This window comes from Balaenoptera physalus, assembly GCF_965194825.1.
Source record: "Balaenoptera physalus genome assembly, chromosome: 19".
Lineage (NCBI taxonomy): Eukaryota > Metazoa > Chordata > Mammalia > Artiodactyla > Balaenopteridae > Balaenoptera > Balaenoptera physalus.
Window position 1 is genome coordinate 58204536 of NC_138900.1, and position 22925 is coordinate 58227460.

At 45.0% G+C, this 22925-nt stretch overlaps 1 protein-coding gene across 2 annotated transcripts in view; it reads left to right on the forward strand.

The window, feature by feature from the left end:
• The window catches only part of VAT1L (vesicle amine transport 1 like), a 151479-nt gene that overhangs the window by 62189 nt on the left and 66365 nt on the right, over window positions 1-22925 (forward strand). The window contains exons 4-8 of one of the 2 annotated variants that reach the window (XM_082439105.1): window positions 3897-4039; window positions 11716-11819; window positions 13975-14030; window positions 17653-17847; window positions 21192-21218. In XM_082439105.1, the coding sequence (XP_082295231.1) occupies window positions 3897-4039; window positions 11716-11819; window positions 13975-14030; window positions 17653-17847; window positions 21192-21203 (510 nt within the window). In that variant the 3' untranslated portion in view covers window positions 21204-21218. Of the gene's footprint in view, window positions 1-3896; window positions 4040-11715; window positions 11820-13974; window positions 14031-17652; window positions 17848-21191; window positions 21219-22925 lie in introns of those variants that run through there. The other variant, XM_082439104.1, reaches the window with a different exon arrangement.

The window sequence follows — 22925 nt, forward strand, 5'->3', positions numbered from 1 at the left end:
GACTAGATATGCTCATTAAACCTATGCTTTATTCCCACTCTGCAAAGCTAAAGAACGTAGAAATCTGCAAAATGACGAGGGGTTTCCCCATTACATCAAACCCCTCTCATTTCTCATGCATCTATTCAACAAGTTTTACCAAACACCTACTCTGCGCCAGGCTCTGGCCTGGGCACTGGGGTCTGGAGCCACATGCGGCACCGTCCCTGACCCCATGGAGCTCACAGATGGGTCAGGGAGCAGCCCCAGCAGGCCGTGGTGGCCACTGTCCTGGAGGAAGGTCAATTGGTGGCACAAGAAGAGGCAAGAGACTCTGCCTGGGATGCTGGGAAAGGTTTCTAGAAGATGATATGCCTCAGGGGGAGTGGCTGTGATCTGCAGAAGACACTGCAAGGCCAGGCCATGACAGGAAGGGGAAGGTGTGTGGGAAAACCAGCACTGATGCAAAATAGCATGAGATGTTCTGGAGAGTAGGTAGTGGATATGCTTCCACTGCTGATGTAACCATAATAATGTGCAGAAAAATCGTAATAGGAGTCCCAGTAGTAATGATAGCAAGTATTTATTAAACATTCACTAGTCCAAGCCCGTGGATGCATAATGTCATATAATCCCACAACAATCTTCGTGTCTATATAGTATTGTATATAATGCATACTAAGACAAGTGATCAGAGGAGCTGATACCTTACTCGAGGTCACTCAGCTGGTGAGGACAGCACATCAAGGTCTACCACATCGTACCCTAGTGACCTGGGCCCAGGTCCCTAACCTCCGTAAACCTCAGCTCCTTCCTCAGCGAAATAAGGTTGAAGGCTCATTCTGAGAGAGAATGCTATGGGATGAGGGTCATGGCCAATGTCAGTGATGGCTGACGTCTGTGTGTAGTTAGGGAGTGGATATTGGAAAAGTGGAGGGCAATCATGTTAGTGCGGCAGACTGGGTCAGATCCCAGAGGGCTGGCCTTGTGCGGTCAAGGAAAGGGTGTGCATTTCATTCTGAAGGCCATGACAGGCATTGGGAAGCTTTGAAACATATAATGAAATGCTCAGTGTTGTGTTTGAGAAAAATCACTCTGAAGTGCACGTGGAAACAGCCAGGCCGGTTAGAAAGGTGTTGTCATAATCCAGGGGAGGAAGTGACAGTCCCAAGAGATGTTGAGTGGAAACAACAAAGGTGCTAACTGGATGTGGGGCGAGGGAGGAAGAGGGGTCCAGGATGACCCCCTGATTCCTGGCTTTAGCGATGAGTGAGTGGTGCAGTTCCATCCACTGAGGCAGCAAATGCAGTGAGAGGAGTGTTATGGGTTGAATTGTGTCCCCCCACCCTCATCCAATTCATAAGGTGAAATCCTAAACCCCAGCACCTCAAAATAGGCCCTTATTTGGAGGTAGGGTCTTCACAGAGGTCAAGTTAAGTGAGGTCATGAGGGTGAGCGCTAATCCAATATAACTGGTGTCCTTACAAGAATGGGAAATATGGACACAGATTGGCATAGAGGAAAGACCAATGCGAAGAGACCCAGGGAGAAGACCACCACCTACAAGCCAGGGAGGGATGCCTGGATCAGATAGGTCCCTCCCTCACGGCCATGAGAAGGAGCCAACCCTGCTGATACCTTGATTTCAGACCTCTAGCCTCCAGAACTGTGAAACAATAAAGTTCTGTTTTTTAAGCTGCCCAGTTTGCGGTACTTTGTTCTGGCAGCCCTAGCAAGCTAATATGAGGAGTAACTCATTTGGAGATAGCCATGAGTTATGTTTTGGATGAGTTGAATTTGATGTGTGGTTTCTGGAGAGCCAGGTGAAGACAGATGCCAAAATGGTACTTCAGTACACAAGTCTGGGACTCGGTGGGACTGGAGATAGAGATTAAGGTGTATCAGGCAACTCTGCTGCTCCAGCATCTATAGCACAGTGTGATGAGGTAGCACATAGTAGGAATGTGAAAAGGAGTTGAGTGGATAAATGTCAGGCTTGCTTAAGGACAGAGGAGGGGCCACATGGCTATGAGAACCAGTTCTAAGCTCCCATGCCAGAACTAACAAGGTTGGCTCAAGCCCTGTCGAATTTTTGAGGATCGTCATGGTGGTTGCTGATATTTAGACTCACTAGGAAGGAGAGTCCCTTTTTTGTTCTTTAAAATCAGGGGATAAAAAATTTAACCAAATACCAAAGCTCTTCTTAGAATAGAGAACTGTAGCCTCTCTGGAGTCTCAGGTTCACGCCCGTGTTCTGAAACATTGACCTCCAAGTGAGCGTGTCAGTAATGTGCCTATTTTAGGTAGCAACTTAAAAGTCTGCTTAGCTTTAAATGCCAAAATAAGTAGACAGCATGCACGGCATAATAGAAAATGGCAGTAGCTGGAAGTCAGGAGACCTTGCTTTGAATCTCAGGTCTGCCTCTGAAGAACTGGGTTACCTTAACCTTTCAGAGTCCCCTCTCCCTGGTCTATAAAACAATAAGGAGGGGGTAATTGGATGATCTTCCAACTCTGACATTCTCTGATTCTCTCAATGTTGCCTCTAATAGCAAATGTTGGGAAAAAATCACATTTCCACAAATTGACCTTCTAACCTGATTGAGTCCACCAACATGAAGACATGTAAATAAAGTGAGAGGCTGTAATTCATATCACAGATGCCTTTGGTAGAATAATTTCCCTCCTTAATAATTTCTGCCTTCTTAAGATGGTAGATGGAACACTGGAAAGAGACAGTACTTGGTTTTAGGATGCATCTTAATTAGCAGCAAATTGGGTTTTACTGGAAGGTTTCTGAATGCACATGATCACAGTATTTTGTCCAATGACTTAAACTTCCAACGATATTGAAAAAGGATATGGGAAGATTAACCATTCCTAACTACATCTGTGATTTCTCTTGGACCATTCGAGATTTAAACCTCATGCACTGACATTTTCTTTATACGCCTGGACATCTCAGCCCTGGGTGTAATAAGCCAATAAGGGGTACAGATGATTAAGATTGATTACCTATTAAGTGTCGTGTTTTGTGCCAGGTGCTGGACCTGTGTTACTTGTTGCCTCATTTAACACCCCCTGTAGCAGATGCTGTCAGCCACACCATACCTTTTCTGCACTCAACGTGCTGAAGGTTGCTTACTTAGGGCTCCTGGCTGGCTGTGGAAGCACGTTTGGCCTCTGAGGACAAGTCAGACGTGCCTAAGAGTCACTGCTGCAGAAGCAACCCTCAACCGGTATCAGACAGAAATTTGGTGGATAAATACTCCAGCTTCCTCACTACTTGGTTTGGGTACCTCCGAGGCGTATTCTACACTTGCTCATGGAGTTCCTCAGAGGGACTGAGTTCCAGTTAGCGTGGTGGATACTGACTTGATAAACACACCCTTTATTGGCTGCCTTCTACCCTGGTATTTCCTGCGATCCTATTCCAGATAAAGGACTTACTCTCAAATCCTTGCCTCAGAATCTGCTTCTGGGAAATCCAAACTAAGACATCCTCCAAGATCCTAGGGAGTAGGTAGTATTAGTGCTAATTTATAAATGGAGAGCCTGAGGGTCAATGTGGTTAAATAACAGTTGTTATGTCTTGGTACTGGGGTTTTGCTGGCTTACCTTCCTCTGCACCAGTGGTTCTCAACCAGGGGAAATTTTGTCCCCAGGGGACATTTTGAAATGTCTAGAGACATTGTTGGCTGTCACAACTGGGGGTTTGCTGCTGGTACCTAGTAGGCAGAGGCCAGGGATCCTGCTAAACATCTCACAATGCACAGTTCAACCCCCTGCAACAAAGGCTAATCCAGCCAAAAAAGGTCAACAGCGGCAAGGCTGAGAAATCCTGCTCCACACCCAGTAAGACTAGCTGTTGGATGGTAGCTCTCTTGTGTGACTTGTCTGTTGTATTTCACTCCCAGGGCCAAGCTGTGGCTCAGCTGTGCTCCACTGTCCCCAATGTGACTGTCTTTGGAACAGCTTCTACTTTCAAGCATGAAGCCATCAAAGACTCCGTAACTCATCTCTTTGACAGAAATGCAGACTACGTGCAGGAAGTGAAAAGGTAAGATGTTTGCTATAGAGAGCACCAGGATGGTCCTTGCACTTCTCCCTTGAAGAACAGGAGCATTCATTTAGAGGAGGGCTAATAATAATCGTAATTGTAAACATATATATTACTAGTTCTGTGCTATTTCACACGTATTCACTCACTAATCCTCTCAACAACCTTATCATTACCCCCATTTTGGAGACGATAAACCCGAGGAACAGAGCAGTTAAGTAAGTTGCAAAGCTAAATTGTGAGAGCTGCTATAACACTACCTTAACACAGAGAAGTTTACTTCTCATTCATTCATGTAACAGCCCCAGGGAATGTGGACTCCAACCTGGGTGTGACTGAGAGCCACCAAAGGACCAAGGTGGTGACATGATCAGATTCGGGTTTGGAAGAGTCACTGGTGCTTCACAGAGAACGAATGGGAGGGGGCATCCGTCTGCTGGCTGTTGTGGTCTCCCCGGGGGACACATTGCTTTATAACATGATCCATATTCCACGTATGATCCTGACGGCCCCGTGCATGTCAACACAGGAAATCAGATGGAACACCCAGCTGCCGCCATGCTTTCAGATGATTTGTGTGTCTCACCCCCTGCTGATTCCCAGGCTCTGCTCCACTCACAGCTCCTGGGGGGATTCAGCGATGTCCCAGAGCCACTGGTTCTGTACTTTCATTCTCCAGCACAAAATCAGAAGGTACAAAGGAATTAAGTTGTCCGGGTAGCACAGCATCATAACAAAGAAACAATTTCCTCCAAATCACTGATTAAGATGAAAAATTGAAGGGTTGGAGGATGGGAGATCTGGTTGTTTGAAGTGATAGATTTAGACCAGATTAGGTGAAACTTGGGAAGTTTTTTGGAAAAGAGAGTCTTCTGACAGTCTGAATTCTCAAATTTTTAAAAAAATTTTGAGTGTCAAGATTTGCATGTCATTTAAGGTTGCCCCAGTATTTCCCATGTGATGTGAAAAGAAAGCTTTAAAGCTAGATATTGGAAATTTACCACCCGTTTCTCAGATGTCCAGAGATTGCAGGCATTTTTTTTTTTTAAGTTAAGTATAGTTGATTTACAATACTGTGTTAGTTTCAGGTATATAGCAAAGTGATTCAGTTATACATACATATATATATATATTTTTTTTTTTCAGATTATTTTCCATTATAGGTTATTACAAGATATTGAATAGAGTTCCCTGTGCTATACAGTAAATCCTTGTTGCTTATCCATTTTATGTATAGTAGTTTGTAAAGACTTCCAGAATATATCTTTGCCTACTTTTATAAACTTCCTTCCTTTAACTTGCATCTTTCAAGCTGTGGTCTGGAAAATGAACTACCACTTTCCCTTCAGCCATCTCTCCTTTCACCCTCTGAAGAGATATTTCTTCAAGCATCCTTTCCTCTGTTCCTGCACTGACCTGCTTAATAAACACCGAGTACCTAGCAGGTACTCTGCTAGGGCAGGAGATCCAGCAGAAACCACCTTGAGAATCACTGTCTTCATGGAGCCTGGAGTCTCGTTGGGGAAGAAGGGACAAGAGATATTTTTAAAATTCATTGATTTATACTTTCGATACGTGCTTTGGTGGAGAAATGCAAGGTGCTAGTGAAATAAACATAGGCAGATGGGGAAATCAGACATGTCATCCACCAACGAGTGAGATTTGGGCTGAGAATTGAGCGCTGAGAATTTGGCCAAAGGAAGAGCATTTCTGACCAAGGAGAATGGCATGTGCTAAGGCCCGGGGTCAGGAAAGACTTGGTCAATTCAAGAATCTGAAAGGAGACTAGTGCAGCTGGAGGATGTGGTCAGAGGATGTGTGAGGTAGCGGGAGAAGAGGATCAGGAGGTGGCAGCTCTTCTGAAGAAGTGACAGTCCATAACCAGGGAGCCTCTGCAGTCCCCATGTCCCAGGTAGCTACACCATCCCCTCATCCCCTCAGTGTCCTTGACCTGCTGCCTTTAGCCCCAGAATCAGTGACTTCTTCTGATGTCAGAAGAGTAGACGGTAACAGCATCTGAGACCCACCTGCCCACCACCTTCCTGCAAACGTGACCTCCAACAGTTCCTTCCTTACATTCTTAAGTAGATTCTGGGATTAGCCTAAAAATGACGGGGAAGCTGCAAATATGTTTGTACTCTCTGTCCCACGAATCCTACCCTCAGGATATAATCCGAAAGAAAATAAAAGCCACAGGTCCACGTTGCTTGCTGCAGACCCAGGCACTGCTTCTGCTTCATTGTAGGTGCTCAGGATGTGACGACAGGGTGAATTACAGCATTGTCTGTAAAAGCTAAAATTCAGAACCAGCCCCCACTATCAACAGAAGGGAAACGGTTCGGTAGATTACACTACACCCACACACTTGAGTATTATGCAGCCCCTTAAAAAATGATAATTATGAAGACTCTGTCAGAAAATGAAAAAAATACCTGTGGTAGCATATTGAGTGAAAAAAAGCAGAATGCCAAATTCCAGCTACACTGTGATCACAGCTTTGTATAAATTCTTGGCGTGTGAGGGAATAAAATGAAAGGGGAAAAAAAAATCCACCCACTGAGATGTGATAGGAGTGGAATGCTGAGTGATTTTTCTTCCTTTTCTCATCATGGATATTGTTTGTTACACTGTGCTGTGTGTAATCAACTAGAAAAAATAATAACATAAAATTTCTTGGGGTGAAAATTCTTTTATCCACCAGTCACTCAATAAGCTTCTTTTGAATATGTTTGCAGCCTAGAGCCAGGCATTATAAAGGGAATAGGGGAAAAAATATTTATAATACAGACATAACCTTTATGTCACTTCCCCCTTCTCTGTTCCGGAGGAGAGAGGAGAGGATGCTTGAAACCAAGTGGAAGAGTTAGAAGCCTTGAACTGTGTGCATCTGACTGTAAGGGCTTTAAACATAAAGAGGGAAGAAAGACCAGAGCGCACGCCAAGGTGGACAGCCCCAAACGCGTGCTTGAAGAGTGGGAACTATTTTAGTCGGTAGAGAGAGGTAGGGAGCAAGTCCCGGGCAAGGCGAGGGGGCACCGGGCTTTGTCTGTCTCCTCCCACTCTGCGGAGCACTTCAGTGAGATCATTGTAGGTGCATCCTGCAAGATGAAAATTCCTTATCTTATATAAAGAAACTGAGACCTAGTGGAAATTAACAAGAGTCTAGCCACCAGGAGAGAACAGAGAGAAAGCGATCAAGAAAGGATTCCTAGAAGTGGTACTGCTACGTGCATGTGGGAACCATCAACAGTAAACTTTTACCAAGCAGCCTATTGTGCGCCAGGTACAGTGCTGGGCACTCTGACGTCGCCTCATCCCTCTGTCATGAGCTTGGAGGTGATGGTTAAAGCTAAGGCACAGATGAGTTCTCAATAAAAAGGGATTCTGAACGAGAAGAAGTGTGTGGAGAGCCAAGGACCCAACTGGAAATGAAAGTTACAGTAAAAGGGAATTAATTTCTCGACAAAGTTGAAGGGCTGCTTACCCAGTAACGGCTCTATTGCAACTACCACCACTCAAGAGAAATTCTCCACTGATCTGAGTGGATGGGAAGCAAAGAGGCGGTATTCTCAATAAAGGAGCAAGGGGTTGGGGACCAAGGAAGGACAGACAGGAAAGTCTCGGATCAGCAATCCCAAAATATCTTGCTGCTGAATTTGGCCCAGAGAATCTCTGAGCTGGGGCTATTTCTGCTTGCTGTTTAAGTCTGCAGAGATTTATGAGACAGGGAGAAAGCAGAATAGGAACTGTTGCCTTTAACCCTCTGCCCTTACCCTGTCTGCTTTTATGTAATTACAATTACACATATGCAGGCGAGGCAGACACTCCCAGAAATTGGGGGGCGGGGGTGAGCTAAGAAATGAGGATGGCCTCTGTGCCTCTGATGGGCTACCTGCTCTGCTTGTGATATTCATGATTATTCCATTAAAAGATGCTGCTAAGGTGCTTTTCAGTGTAAGGATGACCAAGGGAGGACCTGACCCAAGCTTACTTGCGGGGCCTGGAGCAATTTAAGTAGACCCACTATCCAGTTCCGTCTGATCCACTGATTGAGCTAATAAGGACTGAAAAGGGGATGGAGCGCTTTTCAATTTTGCAGCTCTCACCTGAAGGGACATTGCTGGCCTCTAAAGGAGCAATGTCTGCTTAAAGGTTTGACTTCCTCAGGGCCCTGGGAGTGACACCTGCCTCTACCCAGCTTCTTTTCCACAGAATCCATCTCCTCCCCCTCTCTTGGCCCCCAGTTCACCACTGACCTTCTAAAGGATGCAGTGACAGCAATGGGGAGTGAATTTGTGGCTTATTTGACCCCTGTGCATGGCCAAACCCTGTCTTGCCTGATTCAGCTATAGAGATGCCAAGAGATGTGGGAGGAGCAGGTGGCCTGGATATGCAGGAGACCTGCAGTGTCTCCTTCCAGTGTAAAGCCCAGTGGAGCAACCCCCAGCTTTGCTCAGCCCTCGCTGGGAACTAGAAGTGGCAGTGGTGGTCACCCCTGGGCTGGCCACAGCCCACCCTATAAAACCCTATTCCATCTCTGGGGCCCTCACTTGGTTTCTGGATGTGATGGATCAAACCAGGGTCCGCCCATTTCCTGCAGTCACCTGACCCCACTGAGCCTCAGTTTCCTCATCCATCAAATGGGTATAACAAAGGTCCTGAGTCTCAGGGTTGGCATGAGGTGTCATGAGATGAGACTTAGGAAGGCTCAGAGCTGTGCCTGGCACACAGTAGGTGCTCCTGAATGTGGGACTTTAGGAATAGCTAGAAGGTCAGAGTGGTTAGTGGGAGGTGAGGATGGGGAAGTGGGCAGAGCTTATGGTCACCCATTGCTATGGGCCTGCCCTGCATTTCTGCGGAACCATAGTCCACAGGAGAGAGCAAGAGGCCGAGGCGGGGCAGCTAATGCAAGGAGATGTGATTGGCAGAGGAGAGAACGTGGACCCACAAGCACAATATGGGTATGAGGAGCATCAGGCAAGAAGTGAGGAGCAGAGAACGGGCGGGTCCATCGGGGGTTCCCTGGAAGGTGTGCACAGCCTCACATTTGGGAGGCTGCTCTTAAGCACGGGCGGCATCCTTCAGGCACGGGGAGAGATCTTAGGGAACTGAAGTTCACAGGGAGGACTTGATGGCCCAGGAGGGCTCACTTCCACACGAGGGAGCAAACTTGGCAAAAATGGATCTGGTCAAAGTGAGAAAAACAGGTGCAGAGCTACCCGGCCCATGATGCAAGGTGGGGACCTGATCAGCGGGTCTGCGGCCCAGCCCAGAGCCCCCCACAGAGTCTGTACTCAGACCTCCCGCCTGCCTCTCCAGCCTCACCATGCAGCAAGCTCCCTCGCATCTTCTTTACTCCAGTCTTCCTGCCTACCAGGCTCCTCCTGAATGGGGCTTTTGCACATACTGTTCCCTCCGCCTGGAACACTGTTCCCACCACTCCTTCCCTACCTACCTCCTCCAACTGCCACTCATCACTTCCCCAGGGACATCTTCTCTGGCAGCCCTGATTGGGCAAACCCTCAATTTAAACAGCTTCATAGTACCTTTGTGGCACTAGACCCCATTCACTCTCAATTTAATTTTTATTTGTTTAACTGTTGATTGATGTCTGCCTAATGTAACCTCTAAAAGGGGAGAAATCAAATCCGTGTGGGCTCACCATGATACCCCCGTGCCTAGTGTGGTGCCAGTGCTAAATATTTAAGGAACAAATTAATTACTACTGAAAAAAAAAAAAAAAAGGCTGCCTCGACCTCTGAGTAACTGGTTTAGACGAGGGGTTTCCCAAGTGTGCAGCTGGAATCAGCAGCATCAGCATCTGGTAACTTCTTAGAAATGCAGCTCCCTGGGCCCCACCCCAGACCAAGTACAGCAGAGCTAGGAGGAGAGGGAGACGGAGGGCAAACTGCAATTGTATCTTCATGGGCCCTCCAGGAGATTCTGACACACATGTAGGTTTGAGATCCACTGGCTTAACTCCCTGGTTATGAATTTACAGGTGGGACTTGAACGGACACACCCATGAGATAAGCACTCTATTGGGTGGGAAGCTAAGCTGATCACTTTGGAAGAGCCTTTGTAATGGGCTGGATTTTGGTTAAGACCTGAGGGCTTTTGAAGGGCACATTCATATCAAGACTCAGGTGCTCCCTTCAGCAGCACGTATACTAAAATTGGAATGATACAGAGAAGATTAGCATGACACAAGCATGCACAAGAATGGCACGCATATTCGTGAGGTGTTCCATATTAAAAAAAAAAAAAAAAAGACTCAGCTCTCAGGGGCATGGAGCAGTCAACTTAGTGTATGAACCCAGGAGATGCATGTGTAATTTCCTAGTTGGTGACACTCTGGACAAAGCCGTTGACGTCAGTTAGTGGCAGTTCCTGAACTTCGCTGGGGGATGAGGGTGGGGGTAGAAAAAGTGAGCGATGTGCTAAGACAAGGTAATCCTGCAAAGGCACAAGCCTGAGGAAGTGCCATTCTTGTCTGAGCAGAGCAGGGCCCAGCCAGAGTTGGGAACTCTGTGGGTAGGAACATATTCCCTACAATTCCCAGAGCCTTCGGGTTTTACCGCCCCTCCCGCATAATCTCTTTTAACCCAAGAAGCCCAGTAGATGTTTGTTAAGTACATGAGTGAGTGAATTAATAAATGTATAAATAAATGAATGGAAGAAGGGATCTTCTTCCTAATAGAGTACAAATGTGGATTCCCTCTGGAGCCCTCCGTCACTGTAGGAAAATCCTCTCTATTTAACCCCTTTCCTCTAGGAGTATGTTTATAGGTTGAACCTGGAGATTGGACAAATAGAAGTTTGCAAGTTAAATTAACGTGCCTTTATTGCTTCACTGAGGAGGGAGGTGGAGAGGGAAGAAAGCCAATCCCTGGTAGACCAGAAGCCCCATGAAGACAGGAAGCTTGATGGTTTTATCGCTCTTCAGCACCTTGGACAGAGCCTGGCACACACCCCAATTTCCACAAATACGAGCTGTTGATTGACTTACGGAGCAACTATTATGTGGCTGGCAATGGGCCAAGCACCACATCTGCCACCTCACTTCATTCTTAGCACAAAGAAACATGCTAGCTCCACTTTATTTTATTTTTTTAAAACTTTTAAAAAATATTTATTTATTTATTTTTATTGTTTTTTGGTTGCTCCAGGTCTTAGTTGAAGCACATGCTGGATCTTCATTGCAGCATGCAGGATCTTTAGTTGCGGCATGCAGACTTCTTAGTTGCAGCATGAGGACTTCTTAGCTGTGGCAGGCATGTGGGATCTAGTTCCCTGACCAGGGATCGAACCCGGGCCCCCTGCATTGGGAGTGCGGAGTCTTACCTACTGGACCACCAGGGAAGTCCCGCTAGCTCCACTTTACAAAGGAGAAAGCTGAGGCTCAGAGAAGTTGAGCGAGGTGGCTAGACCGACTGTGATGTGCTCTGCTGGCACCACCAGCCAGGTTCTTAGCTGTCTGCAGCTTTGTGCAATTCTTAGAGTTGGACTCAGGAGGATACATCCACCTCCCGGGCTTCTGCCCTATTTATTTCTACTCCCAGAGCTCTCTCTGTTCCTGATTCTGGCAGTAAACAGTATGACACAGGAAGGAAAAGGGATTGACAGCTTGGTCCCTGACAGGTTACAATATTTTACTTTGTCTTCTCCCCATTTAGAATCTCTGCTGAAGGAGTGGACATTGTTTTGGATTGCCTCTGTGGGGACAACACTGGAAAAGGTCTCGGCCTTCTCAAACCACTGGGAACCTACATTTTATATGGTGAGCCCTAAACAGAAGCAGGGGACATGCTCGGCGACAGGCAGCACCGCACGTGTGCTTACAAGGGCTCTGAAAAATGAGATGTGTTGATATGTTGGCATAATGAGATGGGGGTGGTGTTAATATTTTTATGTTTTCTATAGTATCGCTACTGTTTTCAATTATAAAAGTGCCTACTGCCCTATTACCCCATGAGCATTTCTCATTCTAAAAGAAATAAAGCAAGGCCAAGCCAAGGTAGTGACGAGATGGGACTCGACCCACAGAAGGTGGCACAGGTGGAAAATACTAATAGCTTCAAAGGAAGTTCCAAAAATGAAGCAATAAAACAGCCATAAGAGGATGGAGAAGAGTGGCTAGGATGTGGTGGTTTTAAAAGGGAGGAACTTCACTATTGGAGATGAAGTTGCAAGGTACAGAATCTCCTTCCTCTAAACTACTCCTGTATGTCCCAATCAAGACAGAAGCCCTGGATGGATAGAGCCCACGTCTGCCTCTACATTCATTTATATGCTCTTGGGTTTGGGAGGATTCATGAGAGACATCTGGGAGCAGGTTTTCTCCAGCAGAATGAGACCCCAGAGACTCCTCTCCCCCCTCTTCTTCTTCTCTTTGTCATAGGCAGGTAAACCAATTTAAACATTAGTCTCTGCAAAGAAAAAAGCATATCTGAAGCCAGGTGTCACATTCCAAAGCCAAATGATCTTGGAGTTCTCCAATGCTTGAGATTTTTGGCACTCTGTCCCAATGGAAGTAGAGTAGAAAATTGAGCCTTAGTTCTGCATAACTCAGAAAAAAACACTCATTTCCCTACTATTAGCTGAGAAGCTTATAAAAGAGATATCTGAGAGGTATAAGTAGTCAAGCATCATTTTGTCATCATCAGATCATTGTGACAGAAAGAGAAGGAAGAAACTTTCATTGCTGGAGTATTCTGGCATTATGAGTAGTGGCCATGTATTTGAAAGTCTTTAGTGGTGGATGCACAGTTTTTAAATTATTACTATTGATAAGAGAAGCTATAAATGTCAGTGTAGGGATATTGGCTATGACTAACACATGAGTCAAATACAGATGAGCATTTTATCCATCCTTATTCATTTACTGGTTCTATTTTTGCCCCAGTTCCATGACGTCATTTTGGTGTATACAACTCGATCATATCACGAGTATCTAATTTATTACATCAATTACTTGACTAAGTAATCAAATCCTAGTGCTGTGAAGCTTGTACCCCGTAAAAGTCACCCCATAAAAGGAGAAGCAGTGATTAACTGGCTACTAGTTTACCAAGGCCAAAGAACTAAGTTTAAGACATACATTGTTTTTTCATTTAACGGTTCTCTGAGAGGAACTTACTCCCAAATCTGTGGGGGGAAGGCAGGAAAGTCGCCGAAAAGGCACCACTAAGGTATAGTATCTCTTAACCCCCGCCCAACCCAGAACAGCAGAAAGGAGTTTTTCCTTTCTGTAAGAGCATGTTAGGGAATCTTTCCTAACTCGACTTCCTGTCTTAACTCTGAATATTGTTTGTTCCCATCAGCAAGGCTCCGTTCCCCACACCATTGGTCTCAAGTGGTTTTCACCTTTCTGCCCAGACCTCTTTGGAACTCACACATGGGTCACACCATTTCCTTGGCTTGTGAACCTATTTTCACCCTCATCTGCTCCTCTGTACCCCATCTTTCCATCCATCTAAATTCTAATTCAGCCCCGCCTCTCTCCACTACTTAAATGCCCAGCCAAGGTCAGCTCCCCAAGCCCCTCACTTGCCGAGGAATCAAATTCAAGCCATAAAGTAATATCACAAAGGAGTTCATTTCTCAGTCTCAGAGAATGGAACCAACAAGACATTTCAGCAACTCATCATTTTATTATAATGTTGGCTTAAATCACATTTTTGCCACGTGACCTGTTGTCCAAAGTAATGATAGTCACCTTGAGAAATGTTACTTCCTCTCTGATCCAGTGAAACTTAGTTAAAATTAAGTCAACTCGACGCCACCCACCCCCTCCAATTCCCTCATTTTTCCAAGGCTGACCTAAATTTCTTTTCAAGTTCTTGACAGTTCTGGGCCAGACAACTGCCATTCTTCCATGCAAACCAAGAGATGTTGATTTTCGTTAGCTTGATTTGGGAATCTTCCATTTGCAGGTTCATCCAACATGGTGACTGGAGAGACCAAGAGCTTCTTTAGCTTTGCAAAATCAGTAAGTATCCATGCATGTCTAAAGTACGCTGGTGGTGTGGTGCTTGGCATGTTGTAAGCTTCTCCATCCAAGGACATGGACCGAATAGCCTAAATCTTGTTTGTCCTTCATCTGCATCATTCATTTGCAAGAAAGCCTGCATTCTCAACCTGCTCACCACGCATGGACAGGACTGTGACTTGGGCCACTTTTGTCCAAATGAAGCAGAGAAATGAGAGTGCCCGAGAAACTCCAGAAAACTGTATTTTGATTTCAACAGAGATTGTTTAAGTGTTGGTATTTTTAATCACTGGTCAAGAATAAACTTAGCATTAGTGCACTTTACTTGGTCCATGGAGAGACCAGCCTTTCAGTTTGGCCACTTTCTGACCAGGTCTCTAGGACTACTTGAGATTTCTCCGTAGCCCCATCCTACTGGCTGGGAGAGACAATAGGACTTGACACTTTTCGCAAGCTCCTGGGGTGACTTTTTGACACAGGCGAGTGTGTGAACCACTAGCTTACGTGCTCATGCTCTGAACACAGTGGTTACTGTGTCTGCAGTTGAGAAGCTGCATCCCTGGGCACTCACCCCACCACGAAGCTCTTCAGGTCTACATTCCCACCTGGAGCCACACTTACTAGAATTAAACTAATCTGGGCTTGAACTTCCATTCTGACGCCTGTCCCCGCCACAGGGGGTCGCCATGTCTCATCAGAGCTTGCCTTCGTCCTCTCTCCTCTCAGCCTCCTCAGCAGCCAGTGAGGCACTGATGGATTCACTCGCTTTGCAAGCACCTTCTGAGCACCTACTATTTGTGGTGCTGTGCCAGGCACCAGGATACCACAGCGAATGAGACAGGTGCATTTGAGGCCCTTGGGACTCTTGCATTCTAGTGAAGGAGATGATGAAATAAGTAACACATATTAATAAGATGATTGTAAATAGTCATAAAATCTCGGAAAGGGATGAAAACAGGGTGCTGAAGTAGAAGACAGCAGAATGGGGTGGAAGCACTGTGAATAGGGCAGTCAGACAAAGCCAGGGAAAGGGGTTTAGAATTTACTCTTGTGGCACTGTGGGATATCCATATGCCCCCAAAGGGCCAACACTGGCTGCCAAAGGCTTCATCTCCAAACACTCCCTGATTCTGGAATGATTAGTACTCCCTGCCCTGTGAGATTAGAATTAAAGGGCCTCGGTTTGCATTTGAGCTTTGAAGTTCAGGTCAAGGTTATCGCAACTTCGGGATAAACAGGGGAGCAAGGATGGAGTCTAATGAAGGATGCTGTCTGGAGCGTGTCCCCTGAAGACAGGCTTTGTATCACTCGCAGCTGTTTTGTTGCTGTGGCTGTAATTAACACGATGCTGACGGCCTGCTGTAGGGAACCAAATTGGCCCCAAATTACATACAATTGTAAGAAGTGTTTTCCCTTTCTCCCCTACATGCACAATCACAACACACAGCGCTAATGAAATAATTGCAGTGTGCCCACGTTCAGTGAAGGCACTCGTGAAGGCAGCCAAGATGGAGGGTACGATTCTCCTGCTCAAAGCAAGGGCGCCGACTACCAGAAGCCTTTATAGTTGGAGGTCAAGAATGAAGACTGTTCCCTTTCAGAGGCCGGGTTCAATACTAGTTGTTCAGTTAGAAGCAAACTGAAGGTAGGGCATGCTGAGGAGTGGGATGATGACCTTGTTCTGGAAGGTTCTAGAAAGGCATTTTCTTCTATACATTGGAGAAAGGCTTAGAAATTAAAGGCATATTTGGAATCATACAGGAATTTCTCACTCAGCTATCTTAATGATGTTCCCCCTTAAAACTCTTACGGAGCTTGTGTTCACATGCCATTTGCTTTTAGATCCTAACGATGACGATAATAGCAAATGAAGTCAACATTTCGAGAGCAGTCTGACTCCAAATCCAGAGCTCTTACTCTCTCGATCCAAAATCTCTCTCCAACTTAAGGTGATAAAAATATTTCGTACGTATAGAGCACATACTATGCACCAGACGCTGAGCTAAGTACTTTGTATGTATCAACACATTTATTCCCCATGACGACCCCATGAGGTACAGTAGGGAAACTGAACACAGAGAGGTTAAGTGATTTGCTTAAAGTTGCACAGCTAGCGAGTGACAGAACTGGGATTCAAAACCAGGCATTCAGCTCTAGAACACAAACACAACTGTGCAGCAATTGCAGCTTCGGCAAGCATTTCATTTCACAAACGCTTTGTGGAAGCGCTGCAGATACACTGTAAATCAAGTTACTAATCATTTCTCTACCTTTGCTTTTGTGGCAAGCAGCCCACCGCCAAATACAGATCTCTCCTAGAGCTGGCCCCCAGGCCCTTGGGGAGCGTACTTTGGTAAAAAATGTGCATGAACCTTGTCCCTGTTTACAACCTGTCTTTCTTACACTTATTTTCCAACAATCTGATTTCCCCACTTAAAAAAAACAAGATATTTTACTTTTTTGAGCTTCCTAAATCCTGGAAGGAGGCAGGATGTAAAAGAAACACACCGATAACATAACTATTATAAATGTTCCTAAGGGTCCATCACACTCCTCTTTGCCTTCTGTATTAAACTATTAAACATTTTGATCTCTTAGCACCCTCTAGAAGCTGGACCTTTTGGATTTCTAAATTCTAACCAGCACTAGAAGAAACACAATTAAATCAGAACAAAGCAGTTGGATCACCATTTCTGTAGTTTGTTAATGGATTATCTACTTATTTTCACGTCTGGAGTGGGAGATGAAAGACAGGAAGTAAGGGAGCCATATGTGCCAGGTGTGGGTATCCCGCTTAGGACTTCAGTGCTAGTGACAGCTGGGGCTGGATAATTCTGTTTCGAGGGCCTGTCCTATGTATTGTATATACTTAGCAACATCCCTGGCTTCTTCCCACTAGATGCCAGTTGATTCCCCCCTTGAGTTATAACAAAAAGCATCCCCAGACATTTACCAAATGTCCCTGGCGGGTAAAACCGCCCCCAGTTGAGAACCATCGATGTAGTTCCAACACTGTGGCTCCATCGCTCCGTTATGCCGTTCCTTCTTCCTATATTATGCTTCCTTCCTCTTCTTTATCTGATGCCTTCTGACCCACCTCTCCAGCCTTGCTGTTGCTCCCCCAAGGAAAGCTGCTCGCGCAGGCAGAGACATCACTCCCACCACGTCCCCCCACCCCTCCCCGCTGCCTTCACCAGCCCCATCACCACCACCGCCATCCACTAAGCCAAGCGCTTCACGCTAAATTCTCCAGGAAACCTCCTGCCACTGTATGTTGCTGAGAAAAACAAAGCACAGAGAATAACAGGGAGCAAATTGTAGAGCCAGGATTCAACTCCAGATCTGATGGGCCCAGCCGTGTGACTTAACATTCCGATCACAGGTGGTCTAGGAGTTGTTTTCGTAAAGGGCTGTGCCCCACCTACATCCCGAGCTCTTCTGGGAAGCACCACTGTGCACCTGTAGCAGTGTCCAGCCAAAGAGGTGCTGACAGAAACACACCAGCAAGAGCCACCACCTGGGCAGCTGGAATCCACCCACGTGCAGCCCCATTGTCTCCGTGCAACGCTACAAACATGGCCTGGCACTGATTGCCTGTAACCCACACCTTCTCTCTTTCCAGTGGTGGCAGGTTGAGAAGGTGAACCCTATCAAGCTATATGAAGAGAACAAAGTCATCGCTGGGTTTTCCCTTCTAAACCTGCTCTTCAAACAGGGCCGTGCTGGCCTCATTCGAGGAGTGGTGGACAAGCTCATTGGGCTCTACAACCAGAAAAAGGTCAAGCCTGTGGTGGACTCCCTGTGGGCCCTGGAGGAGGTAAGGATGATGTTTCTCCAGCAAATAATCTCTGTCTTTTTAGTCAGCTTTGGGCAGCCAGATCCGATCTTTTATTAAGTGATTTTTCTCCAGGTTTGTTTGCTTTAAATGAGGGTCCTAAAAGTCATTGTCCTGTAGTATAGAGTGCTTTGGATGTAAGAAGTACTTCAAGTTTCGTAGTGGTTCTCAAACCACGTGTGTCAACATGCCATTCATGCCATGAACCCTTCCCGGGTAGGTCACCAAATCTTGATGGGTGTGTTCGATTCACCTTGGTTACAAGAGAGCGTGTACATTGTGCAGCGTCAGCTATATCCTCACCATGTGGGTATGTGAGATCAAGGTCAGGGCGGACAATGGCTCAGAGTTGAAATGATTTGTGTGCCAAGCCCGGATGCTTGGAGCCCCTTCCAGACGTTGTTAGCTGTCACCCTGGGCACTGTAATTATTAATGAATTGTTGGATCTAGTGTTTGACTGAGTCTTTTTATTAACTGATCTGCCAAAAGTTCTAGTATTTGAAAGCATTCCTTGATCACAAAAAAAAATTAAGAGCCCCTCATGTCACCTTTAAGGATACTGAAGTGTGAACTGACCATATTGGTTCAGGGGAGATGTGCTAGGAAGAGGCAGCATCTAGAAAATTCTTCAGGACAAGGGAAGTTTTGGACATTTGGGAAGCCGGTCACGGTAGCTGCCCGTGAGGAGAAAATGAAGAAATGTGGTCCAGGTTTCAAGAGGCATTCCACTAAGAAATCTTCCTAGGTCAGGATGTCATGACCTTGTCTTCAGGGAGCCATGAAGCCCCTGAGAAAGATGTGGGCGTGTGTTTTTTGTTCGTTTGGCTGGTTTTTGCATTTTGCATGGGTGAGTGTCTTACAGTATAAGTACATTTTTGTACTTTGGGGAGTCACCGACACCTTTGAAAAACTTAACAAATATAAAACTCCATGGAACAGATAGTAGCTGTCATCCTGGCAAGAAAGCTGGTGTTATTTGCTTAATGGACTAGGTTGGCCAAAATCTAATGGCTTTCCTAAGCACAGAAATCCCCCCCAAAAAAGCTTTGTGGGAGTCACCATGTAATCCGAGAGGCCTGGTCCTGCATCCATGGATCAGGCCTATATATGCCTCTCTGACACAGCAATATCATGAATGATACTTTAAAAACTCGACCACCAAAAACCGTTTGTTTCTTATGGTAAAAGAAATACATGCTTATTATAGGAAATTCCTAAATTAGCCAAAAACATAAGGAGGAAATAAACTGCAAGTCCACATTCCAGAGATAGATAACATTGGTAATATTTTGGTTTGCTTCCTTCCAGTCTTTTTTCTACAGCATATGCTCACTGTAATTCAATTTGTTACTAAATCAAATCAGATAATCATACATTCCTTCTGTTGTGTCATTTCTAAGATGGTTAACCTATTGTTATACTTGAAAATGTTTTAATTTAATGGGTCAAAATGTTTTAATTTCATGGATCAAATGTTTTAATTCAATGGGTCAAACATTCATATGGTGTTCACTGTGGTATGTCAGTGGAATAGAGAAGGGCTGGACTGCAGAGTGGCTGGGTCTCAGAGGTCAGGGAGGAGAGAAAATTTGAGCTACTTGAGACCAGGGCTAAGAGATTAACTTGACCATGGAGGAAAGAAGGGGACTTAAGCTCACTGCCCAAAAGGGACCCAACGAATCTGGTAGCATTTAAGTGAGGGTTGACATCGAAGAGGGGTCTGGTTGGCCCAGTGGGTCCTTGGTTTAGTACTGGAAATCATTCCTTGGTTACAATGCAAGTGAATCGCCAAATATGGATTGAATATCTGTTACATGCCCAACAATGTGCAGGTGTTGGGGGTACAGTGGCAAATAGATGGCCAAGATCCCTGAGTTTCAAGGAGCTCACTTTCAGAGGGGTGGGGAGGGGCAGAAAATACTCAAGTGAACTAAAAATAAGTAGGGTATTCTCCAATTGCAGTAAGTTCTGGAAGGAGGTAAATTAGGGTATATGTTGGCGAGTAAGTGGAGGGGGGAGACAGTTTCCACAGAGCAATATTTTTCAACCTTTTTTTCATTATTGCCCCCTAAGGAGCTTTTTTAGACTTTTTTTTTCTTAATCAACCACCTCTATGAAATTTTAGTACCATAGATACATCAGCTATCTACCTACCTACCTATCATCTATCTGTTTATGTCCTGTATGTGTATTTGTGCTTTACACACATTAAAAGAGTAAGATTTTAAAAAATCCTCCAAGAATCCATTTTTACCCTTTTGGGGGTGGCCTTGCTCCCACTGAGAATGCATGCTGTAGAGTGGCTTTCGATAAGGAAGGCTAGGTGTTGTTTGAACTGGGACACGAAAGAGGAAAAAACTGGAAGAAGAGTATGCAAGGCAGAGAGACCCTCAAAAGCAAAGGGACAAGGGAAGATAGATGTTTAGCAGCATCTCTGGTCTCTACCCAGGAGATGCCTGCAGCACCTCCCACTGCCAGCTGTGACAACATAAAATGTTTCTAGACATTGTCAAATGTCCCCCAGGTGGGATGGGGAGAGAGGCAGAACCTTCCCTAGTTGAAAACCACTGCTTTAAAAGAAGCCATATCGGTTAAGACAGTCACCAGGAAAACAAAGGAATTATACAGGTCACTAGTCATTCACAGAGGAGAGAAAGAAGGCTGCTGCCATGTTGGCCAACAAAAGCACCCACAGCCACTCATCAGTAACACCCACCAACTTTCTGATGGTTCTCTTCTGTAATGTTTACAGACATCTTTTTAGAGCTGCAGGTGGGCCAAGCTTAGCTATTTATCAAGCCCACGCAGCTCTTCTGGGCTTGAAGAGAATAGAGCATGCTTATTACTTGCAAACCTCCAAAGGAGGACTATAATGATTTTCCCCCCTCCCCTTTGGTAAATGATTTCACAAAATTGCTTCTCAGGCCAGCTCTATAACTTCATCTATGGAATAGAAAGCCCATAGGGATTAAAAGAAAATTTTCTTGGGCTCTCTGAGAACTCAGACTAGAAGATTTAATAATATCAGAGATGATTAGAGTTTCTTTTTAGCCATCTGTCTTTGACTTTATTGTAAATGTAATACACAGGATGAGTGATATGCTGCAGCCTCAGGTTTGCTCCAGATACTAAATGTGCAGCTGTACATAAAGTTGGAAAAACAGTTCAGAGGTGGAAAAGGGACAAAAAATACTTACGTCTGTCAACCAAGCAGCAGACACATTATTGAGCACCTACTATGTGCTTGTACTATGTTAGGATGTCAAGTCTACAGAAGGGATTGGTCACTTGTTCCCTGACCCTTGCGTTTATGATTTCGTTTCAGAGACAACACTAAGACCTAGGAACAATTAGAGAAGAACTTCGTTTTCAATCATGGGGTGTTTGTTTCAAGTGTGACTGGATGTGAAAACAAGAGAGAATGATGTTAAGGAAGACTGAATGTTCAGAGATGGTTTTGAGAATGAGGTGGGTTTTGGTTGAGATTAGCAGGATATAAATTCTTAGGATGATGCTGGAGTTAAAAAGGTATTATCAGCAGGAGGGACAGTGTGAACAAAATCAGAGAAGCAGGAGTGAGTATGAGGTACATGGGGTAGAGAGGTCTGAACAAAGCAGAGGAACAGGAATAAAGGAAGAGAGGAAAGAAGGCTGGTTCAGTCAATGGAGTCAAATCTTGGGGGCCTTCACTGCCAGGCAGAGGAGTGTGAGTTCACATTCTGGGTGAGGGGATTGCTATTAGAGACTGTGGCCTAAGGAATATGACACCCTTTGATTTCCCAATTCCCAGAAGCCCATCCTAGTCCCAAGTATGTCGCTAGAAAGATACACACCTGAACTATCCAGTTGTGGCCTCTGATCAAAAATGCCTTTACCTGTCTGTTGTTTAATAGTGCACAGAGGGTTCTGTTATGAGCTGAATTGTGTCCCCTCTCAAACTCATATGTTGAAGCCCTAACCCCCAATACCACAGAATCTGACTATATTTAGAGATAGGGCCTTTAAAGAAGTAATTAAGTTAAAATGACGCCTTTGGGTAACCCTTATCCAATCTGATTGGTGTCCTTATAAGAAGAGAGACTAGGACAAAAAGAGGCACCGGGGATGTTTGCATAAAGACCATGTGAGGACAGAGTGAAAAGAGGGCCATCTGCAAGCCCAGGAGAGAGCCCCAGAATGAAACCAACCTCACTGACACCTTGATCTTGGACGTCTAGCCTCCAGGACTGTGAGAAAATAAATTTCTGTTATTTAAGTCTTCCAGTCTGTGGTATTTCGTTATGGCAGCCCTAGCAAATGGATACAGGGTTGCAGAGAGATCTTGGCAATTTTGAAATATTCTATTAAAGATACTTTACAACATAATTTACATAAAAGTCTGTGATTACACTCTCCAATTATGGTACCATTAGCCACATGTGGCTATTCAGATTTAATTAAGATTAAGTCAAATTAAAAATTCAGTTCCTTGGGTATACTAGCCACATTTCAAGTGGTCAGTAGCTGCATGTGGCTAGTGGCTGCCATATTGGACCATGCAGAGATGGAAGAATGTTCCCATCACTGCAGAAATTCTCCTAGAGCTGGTCTATGAGATGATGCCATCCTTCTGTTTGAAGGTAAATTTGTCTCCCCAGCAATCTGGCATGATTACCTTTAGTAAATTACGTTAATTATGCCCTTCCTTGTATATTTCTCTTTGCCTTGGCTGTAGTGAAGTTCACTGACCAAATGCAGTCACTTATTTAAGTGCTCCAATCCCTCATTATGTGTCCCCCACATTTTTCCTTTCATGTTAATAGTTGTGGCTTAATTATAATGTGTCTTTCATTCTATGACATCACAAAACCTATACAGAGATGGGTCTGCCTAAAAGAATAAATTAAGGAAAAATAATGTGGTGCTGAGCTTGATAGGGTCCCTTATCTGACACAGCAAGAGGTTGACTGGATAAAAGGCAGATTAATGTTGAAATAGAAACAGGGAGGATGGGATGACTCAAGAGAGAAGGATGGGTGGAGGTGTGATTTTCAGTTTTAAAGAAGCCACAGGCTTCACC